The sequence below is a fragment of the Harmonia axyridis genome, chromosome X (assembly GCF_914767665.1).
Source record: "Harmonia axyridis chromosome X, icHarAxyr1.1, whole genome shotgun sequence".
Lineage (NCBI taxonomy): Eukaryota > Metazoa > Arthropoda > Insecta > Coleoptera > Coccinellidae > Harmonia > Harmonia axyridis.
This window is the reverse complement of record NC_059508.1, coordinates 13,292,085-13,303,692: the sequence shown is the minus strand read 5'-3', so window position 1 is coordinate 13,303,692 and position 11,608 is coordinate 13,292,085. Positions and strand designations below refer to the sequence as shown.

At 35.1% G+C, this 11,608-nt stretch overlaps 1 protein-coding gene across 1 annotated transcript in view; it reads right to left on the bottom strand.

Moving 5' to 3' along the window:
• Positions 1-5,594: 5,594 nt before the first annotated feature.
• The window catches only part of LOC123686258 (cytoplasmic polyadenylation element-binding protein 2), a 38,010-nt gene continuing 31,996 nt past the window's right edge, over positions 5,595-11,608 (bottom strand). Inside the window, exon 7 of the mRNA XM_045626274.1 lies at positions 5,595-10,176. Within this exon, the coding sequence (XP_045482230.1) occupies positions 10,060-10,176 (117 nt within the window). The 3' untranslated portion in view covers positions 5,595-10,059. The remainder of the gene's footprint in view (positions 10,177-11,608) is intronic.

Genomic DNA, 11,608 nt, shown 5'->3' with positions numbered 1-11,608 from the left:
GGAGCCTATTGAAATGTTGCCAAAAATATCTAAAAATTTTTCGGCTCATTCCTATGCATCTATTATGCATTTTCATGTTATAACTTATTCCACAAACGTACAGAGGGCGTTCAACATGTGCTTCCAGCCAGGCAGTTGTTCCACAAGTCATCTAGGAGTGAAACCCTCGTTTCTATACAAGGTGTTACAGAGGAAGTTTTCCAGAAACCAGGAAAGCATCATTAATCTTTAACAGCCAGATTAGTGGCCAAGATTTGCCTTCTTGGATACTACCAGTGGCGGCTCGTTGGGGATGGCAGCCTCAAGAAATCGATTCTGTCGTACCTGGATTATCCAAACAAATTTCTTATCCATGATTAGGATAAATTTTCATTCCATCTCCTAATCTAATGCTCTTTTAATTACTGAATAACCGATATTTTCTCTTTGAATAATAGATCATTCATTTGAAATCATAATTTGCACTCAAGAATCTATTTATTGTTTCCTGTATACAGGGTGTTTTCAAATTAGATGTGAACCTTGGAGGACGTGCTAGTATGGCTCATTTGCTGTCGTTTGAGCCATATCAGACTCAACAGTTCACGAGATATTTGAGTTCTTGTGGTGGTTTTTTTTTCAATAAATTTTTGAGTTACCTACATATTTATCCTTGTTAATCAATATTACATAAATGTTGTTGATTCAATAGGTCCATGACTGGAAGTAACTTCTTCGTCTATAAAATATTGTTGTGGTAATGATTATCATGGAATAGAACAATTTATTATTTAAACTACCTGCTCTACTCATCCAATTTGACCCTATATGAATGAAAAATAGCTAGTTTCATTAATTCGACGTTGTTCAATTTTAAATTCTCATTTAATGATCTATTAGTTTTTTTTACATCACCCAATGAATTCAATTTGCTATTTGTTAGTCAAACAGCTGTTATATCAATAACTTGAATGTTTGAATTGCTTTTCCTTCAACCTATTGATAAAATGATCGAAGCTATATGGAATTTATTGATGAGTGAATGGCACACAAGTTGATATAAGTCATATAAATACCGTATGGAAAGAGTTTTTCACAAGTGGTAAACCAAATTTAGGCTTAATATGATACAAACCCTCACCAAGTTCATTGGAATACTAAAAATTTCCTATATTTTGGATATTATAAAAGATATTCAAGTGATTATTTCACAAGAACAAACTGAATTCCAACGTGGTCGAACTTGGTATCACTGAAGTATAAGATTTCTATTTTCAATTTCAATTGGGTCGGATATGTTTCCACTGAAATATTAGTTTTTTTTTTTTTTTGGTAATCTAGTCAAATTTTCTTTGATGACGGGATCAGCTCAAAATTCTGCATACAGCTTGAAATTGTTACTCTTTGAAGTTTCTAGGTTTTTTAGCTATTCATCAGTGGGATCAACTTTTTCGTTTGAGACTATCTCCGGCTCAAAATTCCAAAAAAATACATCGTGATGAAAGTACATAGCTCTACGAGCTTTGAAAAAACAAGCAATAAGTTTATGAGTGTAGATTCTCCGGGCATGAGGAGAAATTGCCCAAAAAATAATCAATACAAGTGAAAAGATAAAAAATCAGTATATTCGACAAAGAACAATGATATGATAAAGATTTATTTTCTGTTGACACGGAGAGCAATTTAGGAATCCTTATTTTCGTAATACCCGCTTATAATATTCAAAAAAATCAGTGTGTAACGGTTATTTGAGAAGCTCAAATGAGTTTTCATTTCCATCTTTCGGGAAAACCACTCACTATAGATGATAAAACGCAATCATGGTAGATTCCTTCCCAAATATTCAGAAAATCAATTCCAGCATATACAAGGTTTCATGTTATATCATTCGCTTCACGACACTGGCACCTACTTGAATTTTGGCAACTTGATTTTATCTGGCTCGATACTAATAACCGAATTCATGGTTGAGAGACATCCCTGAGCAATCATCTATATCGATTAGAAATTATGTAGTTCAGCTCAACCTATATTTTTATTATTGTTAGTGCGACCTTGTTTCGATTTATTTTTACTCAACGTTATTCGCCACTTATTTTTAGGTTTTCTCACACTATTTTCAACAAAAACTGGACGCCTGGCGCTGACAATAAACATTCAGCTGCCAAATATCTATCGAATAACTTGCGAATTTTTATTTATTCAATTTTTGACGCTTCTCAAAAACCGACACAATTTAAGTTTTCACTAAACTTCTTATGATCTTTTGGAGGCTAGCTCCTTCATTCAAAAATTTACAGTTAGGGAACCAGCTGTCCTAAAATTGAGGTTTTTCTGGCAAATATTTCATCTTACACTTTTTTATTACCCATAACTGGGGATTCATGTCTTGGTTTGACTTTCAAGCTACTTGGCTTGAGCTTGACTTTCAAGTCAACAAAATGAAAAATAATGAAAAAATACAGTTTCTCAATATTGAGAAACCTCCAGGCTTTGTTTGTTGTCATAATTTTCTATCCAGAATCTAAGACACATGAGGCATCTTATAGATTGTCGCCTAATCTATTGCGGGTTTTTGTAACTGTAAGAGCAGCTGTGAAGCTGAAGATGCTGGCGTTGATAAAAAAATCCTTGGCCATTTTGGCCAAGTTTGGAAAGATATTTCTGAAACCACCAAAATCTACCAATAGATTTCATAGTAATGTGAGAAAAGTACTGATAAAGCTACACTGGCGAATGCTTCAGACTCTCGGTGCTTGAGAAATATCCTTATTTAGTCTAAGCGCGCACGAGATTGCAGAAATATATGGCTGTGCGACGCGTGCATATCAAGCTCAAGTAATATCAAGTAGCTTGGTATCAAGTCAATCAATAAATATCTAATATCAAGTCAAGCTCAAGTATGTAATTTTTCACGATCTTGATTTTCAAGTCAAGTAGTTGGTTAAAATGTCAAACTACCTGCCTTGATGAATCCCTTCTCATAACCTTTTGAAATGTGGGAGCTTACCATTGCATAACGGTTATCCAATGTGATTCCTTGGAGTAAAATAGTTTTTTTTTATATATGAGCATCCACATGGACGAACGACCACCTGTACCAAACAGTCAATTTTAATGGATGTTATGGTGATTCGTTAATGGATTGAAGATTGTCTTTGCTCGATGTATGGCAATTTTCGTTATTGACGAAGCCATTCAACCAAAAATGAAATTCATCTTTAAACACATCAATTCGCTTAAATGCTCATCTTGGCCAGTTCCAAATTAGCCCCATCAGCAAAAGATCCAAGTTAATCATGGTCATTTAATTCTTGCAGAGCTGTGTATTGCTCACTAGGCCCATTATGTTGGTCTTAAAATTGAGAAAGTGCTCTATGAACAGATTTATTTTTTAGATGCAAATTTCCATGATTTGGAAGCGTTGTTCAGGGGTTGAACGGTTCATGATGAATTTCCAAACCTTACCGAACAGAAATGTCAACACAGTGACATTCTCCCCTGCCAAACCCTATATGATCAACTTGTTATAAGCGGATATTTTGCTACGATGACAAAGCAGCGAATATAATTAGTCTAGCACCTTCTTACCCTTTCAGACAACATAGCCCAGGTGACTACAACCCTGTAACAGATATCATTATTCTAACCTATCACCTAACCTAACCCAACCTAACCTGTCACTAAAGATCTGAGATCTGAGAACCTGAGATCAACTACGTAGGATAAGAAATTGAGTATAACTAAATCTCAATTATCAAAACTCAGAGAGTCTCCGTTGAAAGACAATGGTACACACAAAACCTACACTAAAGAAATCGTGAAAAGATAAAATTCAAAAGAGTCAAAAGGTTAAGAGGTTTATAGATCTCTGGAACATGAAAATAGCTGGTTAGGTCAAGGTCTTCAAATACAAAGGCCCACACTGTTCCACCTTTCATAGGGTAGTTCGTACACGAGCACTCCCCTGGTTATTAAAAAAATTAAGAAAAATCAGTGGACAGAGGCAGGCCAAGTTCTTCTTCTACTCAATGGGCTGTAAGTTTCTCAGAACTCAGAAAATTGACGCCTTTATCCACAGAACACTGGCTCTTCTGTTGAGAAGATATTAAATACTTGCTTTGTAATTGAAAAGATGTCTACCCATAGAAAAAGGCTGGAAGACCTTGGTTTGTTGGTTCTCAAAACCTGAACCAGTGATGGATGTATCACCTAGGAAGATAGTGAAGCTTATTGAAATGTTGCTGCCTGGTTGGGCAATAGCATGGGGCAGCACAAATAGCTATTTAGGTCAAAATGTTTGTGAGGATAACTTGGCCTTATCGCCTCTTCTATAATAGAATCTTAACTTGTATAGGATTGAGAAATATAAATTGAAGAAGGAAATGATAAGAAAGCTCTATAAAAGAGTTTTTTCTCTATAAGACGACAAAACATTTCTCAATACCTATTATTGGTATTGTTGTATCTACATTCAACTGCGAAAGTAGTTTTGTTGAGTACTCTTACTTGATATTCAATGTTAGATGCATTGTGGCGACAATATTACCTATTTCCATTAAAAACAAACGATTTGACATTATACACCTCCAATGTAGATATTATGCTTCGTTAGAATAATTCGTAAGGAATTATTTCATTTTGTAATTTCTGGGAAGAAGTAAACCGAATAAAAACGTGACATGCAACTGAGGAATAATTATAGGAGCTGTATTATTACATATCATTATATATAATTGTAACTGAAGGTAAATATTCGATACTCACAAAAAAATGCAATTAGACATCGAATTTTCCAAGGAGATTCATTAATATCCAAGTTATGGATCGCTTTTCCCAAATGTTTCTAATATTCGAATTATAAGCCGAGAATGATCTCAAACAATTATCAAAAATGTTTGGACGATCGCCATTCACAATAAGAAACTCCCAATGTGTTTCAGGGTTCGATTATCTCAGTCGAGTTTGTTAAATTGGAGAAATTCGTTGGGTTCCATTTGAAATTTTGTTGTATCATTCATTGAAAAATTACCTATCCGATCGTGCTAAAATTTAGGAATGCATTGCAAAATAGAATATTCGTTAGAAAAAGCCCACAAAAATTAACACAAAAGAGTCAAAACTCTAAATTTTATGAGAATTTGGGAAAATATAAACTCATCACGAGAATGTCACGTGGTCATAGCCGTAACGATGAGGTGGCTATTGGGGACATAACCCAACCCTCATTGATACGTTCAGATGCTTTTTTCAAAAGTGGGGTAAATCCCTTATGAGTCAACTCTAGTTACGCCAATGCACGTGGTGGTGTTCCCTCTTAATATTGGTTATATATTGATCATATTTCGAGAGAAAGTCTTACAAGCAAGCTTCAATGATGGTATCCTTTTTCTTTTCTACAAGAAAATCATTTCAAAATTGAAAAGTATCACGTCATTTCGGTTTCATTGAAACAAAATGTGAAATTTAATGAAAAAAAAATCATGAATACAAATTTGAACAAGTGCACAAAAGATCCTTGAATTTTTGTAAATTCGACGTGATAATTTAATGATGAATGAAATGGTTATAGAGCTGGAGGTAGGAGATGTATAGGGTTCAATAATTCAAATATGATTGTTAGAAGGTTCTATAACAGCAGTTTATCAAATAAATACAAATTGACATTATTTTATATAATATTTATATAAAACATAAAGTCTGATATCTAACAAAATGGTAAACAAGAAACTTCCCTTTTGAAGTTCACAAATCTTATCTCAAATCGCTAACAAACATACAAAAGTGTATAAAATAATTATAAAAACAATTTAAATATTCTTCAGTAATAACGCATTACAAAAAATATAATTAATCTACTTTGGTGCTAATCAACAGTCTGTAATCTGTTCGGACAAAAACCGACAAGACCAGAGGACTAACAATGCAGTTAGGTTCTGAAATGATTCTCTATAATCAGTGGCTGGCCAAATATTCACTTCAATAAAAAACATTCCGATCGGTATATAGGTATATCATCAAATGAAAGTTTTACAGACTAGATTTCAATAACATTCGAAAATAATTCATATATACACCTTGTTACGATACAAATATTCAGCAGATTATTCATTTAGTATATACTGAAGATAAGTGACTATAAATTAATAAAATCTACATTGTGAGTTGATGAGGATACATAGCTGCAAACTCAATCAGCCACTGGCTATAGGTGTTAAATATCCAATCGAGCTTCATACTCGATATATTGCACTAAAGGTAACTATAACCATATTGGGTAGAAATGAAACTAAGGGATAAATTTCAACCGTATATCCCTGGCTCTCAAAATCAAAAGATATTCTTGAGTTAATATCTCCTAGATCATAATATAGACATAATTATAACAAATTTCGATTAGTCGGTATTCACTTTCCATCTCAGTGCACTGACAAGATGAAAGCATAAATTGATACACAAAATTATTCTAGATTTACGATAACCATATCCTCCTAACTGAGGCTCTTTTATCACACATAAAACACAAAACAACGAAACAATAAATAGAAATAAAAACTCTCAACTTTAAACACCAAATATTCCCTAATACAACATTAAATCGAATACAAAATAATCACGAACGAATCCGATAGTTACCTTGAAAATATGTATACAATAAGAAAAACAATTTGATTCTACGAGAATAATCGTCAGTTCTTTCAGAGCCCTAAGGATGTTACCAGGCGATATGGCTGTCCTACAAAATGATTAAATGAGTTTAAAAAAACGCGCGCATAACCGTGAAGCTATTGTCCTCAGTTCAGCAAACTTTTTCCAGCTTTTTCAAACCAACCCAGAACATCGAATATCAACTCGAAATTAATTTGATGAAAACAACTAAATTACATCAAACACATGGTTAGTATGTAGTAAGATTAGTTACAGGAAGGTCGGTAGTATCACACAAACTTTGGGGGAACATGACTAGTAATTCCATCAGTAGTTCTTACACCAACGATGAGGAAAGGTACATATTGTAAATTGATATAACAGATAGACAACGTCTTAGCACACGTATTCAACATCGCGTACAAATTTAATTGAACCAAGCATTGAGCCAGTAATCTCATCGTACATTCTGTCAGAAAGACAGATTTCTCAAAACACCTAGTTGAGTGATATTCAGTATATTCTATCCGATGATGATGATGAATTCTGGAGACATTACATCAAGTCCAATGATATTCACGTTATTCGAAAAAGTTTTGTCGGCCTGTTTCGAAAATATAAATGGTGAAATACTCTTGATGGTGTTCAGAGTAGAATTGGTGCAAATTAATTGCTCGCCTTCTCGAATCACGCGATTTGATATATATAGGTTGAGCCGAAAAATAATGGTAAATTAACGAAATAATATCGATTTAAATTTATGGAGATAACCTATTGTTTCATTGGTCAATCAATACTAGAAGGCTCAGCGAAATGTGGTATATATATTTTTGAAGATATGGGACAATACATTTTCCTACTTTCTCTTCCCATTCACAATCTATCATTCAATTATGGGTATTGACTAATTTAATCGACAAAATATGCAAACAACCGTGATATAAAAATTCCCTACTTATATTTGAATTTAGAAAATCTAATAAAGACGACAGCTGCTAGATTCAATTTCATTTCTAGAGATGAGCGATACCGTGATTTTTCGATCACGTTATGAAACGTGATCGTTACTTTATGAAATCAGTAGAATCGAAGCGTGACGTGATCACTGCTTAGGTATCGAAATCGTTCCTTGCTGTGTTTGTTATCAATATTTGTAGAATTTGGTGACATTATCTGTTAATTCCTATCAGGGGTGAATAAGCTAGCCAAATAGCTTATTCTTCAGAACTAACAGATTTGTGGAATCATTATATTATATGAATAATTTTCGACATCTATGGATGCTGGGATTGTCATAAAAATGCAATTATGCTACTGAAAAAAGGTTCCGAAGCAATAAGAACATCAGGCTTCAAAATTTACAATTGCAACAAGGAATATAACGCTGGTATATACGAACGGTGATTTGTCCTTGAACGATCTGTGATCACGTCACGCTCTGTATTCGTTTTGCGGAACTGTGACTACCTGTGAAATTCAGTGATTTAATCACAGTTCGTGAAATATCGCTCATCTCTATTGATTTCGTTCATAGTGACTTTATGCATCCTAAAAAACCGTCGAATATTTCACTCAGCAGCAGCGAATTTCGTCAATAGAAAATATTGTCGGAATACAAACAATTTCTGTTACAAAGTCGAAAACAATAATACCAATAGTAGAAAAGGGAGTGGGAAAACCTTTACAAACCGTCATCATTTATTTTGTACCTTTAATATGATGGTGGCACGGGCAAATGGCGATGTGCATTTTCGTATCCGTGCTCCTATTTACATAATTATCTAAGAAAATTTTCATTTTAATTAGTTTATAATAATGAAGATCAATTATTACGTTACAAATAGATAAACCTTTACAACGCCCCCTAGGCGTAGCTATTTTATTGCACACATCAAACATTACTATTCACCAGTTATAAAATGTTTAGTATAAAAATTCAAATTTTAAAAATACAAAGTTTCAGAATAGTGATATTGTTTACGCACAGACACACTTTCTCACGCGGACACGCCGATGAAAAAAAGGCACACAATCAACCCATCTCGAATGATAGAAATCGTTCACCGTCCTGATTTTTGTGTGCCTCCTCGATATCAGCTGTCAACGTCGGATGAAATGAAAAATTCCGAAAATAGGTAAACAGGATAAGTGTGAGCACTAAGCGGAAAGCGTGTTGTTAATTGAGTAATGAGGAGAGCAGAACAGGGCTGGGCAGGGCTATAAAAGAAGAGGTCTGTCAGGTACTCGGCGCTAATACTGTCTCGAAAAATTCTTTCATTTCATTCTGTAATCGATACAGAATCAAAGATCCCATCTGGGATTGTTCTGTCGAGATTGAAGGCGGGAGAAGGAGATTAAAATGATAACTGTTAGGAGCATGCACTAGTGACTTTCAAAAAATAACTCTGATTTGAAAAATTTTCTTAACTTATGTCAAAGGCAATCAACCATTTTTTTTTTCAGATGAAAAACGAACAGATTTCAGCAAGAAGTAACTTTTCGAAGTCAGATATATATAATTTCGTTTCTCATCGTATTCTTACATTCCAATGGTCGAATTTGTACATTTCGATAATTTCTTCCGAAAGTTGAGTATGATCCTAATCCGAAAATATGAGATAAGACTTTTTCTTTTACCCGTTTCGCAATCCTGGAAAATCAATGACAGGGTCGTGATAAAGGCATGCGCAACCGTGAAACAACGATTTTTCAGCATTTCTTGTACGCGGCACACCTACCAGTAAGAATGAATGAAGAGATCCAAAAATATCGCTCGTATTCTGAATGAAATGGAAGAACTTCAGTTGACGTCCTGTAATGTTTTGTCACCTTAAATGGGAAGTAGTTTCATCTGCCCAGCTTACGCTGACGGCTCTTGATTAGACTAGTATATACAATACCCTGAACAATATCGTCAACTTCCGGATTCACCTGCTTTAAGCGTCCTTCCGGATAGAGTACGAACGCGTCAATACACGGTGGCACCATAAAATATCCCATCGCGAATTGGTCCCTTCCAATTTTCACATCAAATCCATTAGGGCTTCCTCTGACTTCAATGATTGAAAAAACGATGCTATAGGTCTCGTTTTTTCTTTCACATATTCCTATTTTCAATGATAGCAAGTACACAGATTCTTAACAAAATTTGTGATATGAGGTTGCCCCAAGTATTGAAAGAAACCACGCGATGGGATAAATTTCAAGTTGCCATCAAAAACACCTAGAATCTTGACGCGAAAGAAAAGATTACTGTTTGCTTCATGGTTACAACATATATATGCATGTAAGTAAGTATGTAAATTTTAAATATGTATTTATAATTGCTACTAGTAATTATGCCTATATGTTGGACAGCCCTCCTGCGCCAGAAAAATAGTATGGTAATAAGCTAAAAAGGGCGTTCAGAGGACTGTTCTGAGCGTTCTACCGTTAACACCAACGAAACGGTACAGCCCTTGGTCTATCTGCTCCTTCTTTGACTAATGGCTTATGGAATTCCCTTCCTGGTCTAGAGTGTATTGTGGCCCAACAATGTTCACAGTAATACTGTAACAGGAATAGGTAATATAGGCCCTCCAAGACAGCATACACCATCATGTGGAGAAAGTTCTTACGGTAATTGACAACAAACTAACAATGGTACTTAAATCTTCATTATATACTAACTAACAACGAAACTGCAACTCCCAGAAGGAGCTATTTAAATTTGAATTTTGTTCTGGTAAAACATAGATAGTAAAGCAAAGAGTAAATTATTGAAATTTGGAGAAAAACGAAGGGTTTACAATTTTTTTTAATAAATTTGTTAATAATGTTTTTTCCACCGAGATTATCCATACACTCCCCGACATTTCTCGGTATTGATGCAATAAGATGGTCTGTTTCTTCTTGCGCGATATTATCCGAAGCTACCTGTACTTCATCTCTCAGAGCCACCAAAGTCCGTGGGTGCTGAGATAAATTTCCAAGCCTTCTACCCATAATGTTCCAATCATGCTCTATGGGCGAAAGATCTGGGGATCTAGGCGGCCATGGAAAATATTTACATGGGTCACTTCGAAAAAGTTTGAACTAACTCTGGCAACATGAGGTCGGGCATTAACATGCTAATAATTGGATTCTCAAGCCGGTTAAGGTAGGGGAGAACATATGGCTCCACTTTTTCTTGAAGGTAACGCAGCGCTATCATATTACCTCGAATAACTAAAACTAAACTAAAAAAACCTACTTGCATGTGCAATAGCACCCCATTCCATAACGCCAACTGTCCGTTATACATGAGGCTCAATATCAAACTGAGGTTCACGTCTTTCTCCCCGACTTCGTCTAACCTTTCTTCGGCCATCATATGCACCCAAGGAGTATCGAGATTCATAAAAAAAATTCGATCTAATGCCATTCCACATTCCAATGTTGACGTTCTCTGCACCACTGTAATCGTTGCCGGCGATGCTCAACCGTCAGAGGTAACACAAGATGGGGTCGATGATGCTACAGTCCAAAAGACCTTATCCGGCGGTAATCCGTTCGGACAGTTACAAAATTGCCTTGTTCTCCTAACCACTCATCAGCCAAAGATGAAGTTGTTGCAAATCGGTCTCTAATGGCTATAAGTCTTAGACGTCGATCTTGAACTTCATTTGTGCTTCTTCGACGTCTGGTGTCTAATCTACTTCGATTTTGAGCATTATCAAACCACGCTTGACAACATCTCATAACAGTAGTTGGATTTCTATTGGTACGGTTAGCGATTTCTCGAAATAACAACCCCGCTTCCCGTAGACCTCTTTCAAATTCACTTAGCTGGCGATAAACTCTGCGTACACGTGCTCTAGCCAAAATTGTTCACATCCAAATTCAATCATTTACTCCTTGCTCTACTACCTATGTTTTTCCAAAAGAAAAATTAAAATTTGAACAGCTCCTTCTGGTTATTGAAGTTTCTTTGTCAGTTAATATACATAATCTTATAACACTC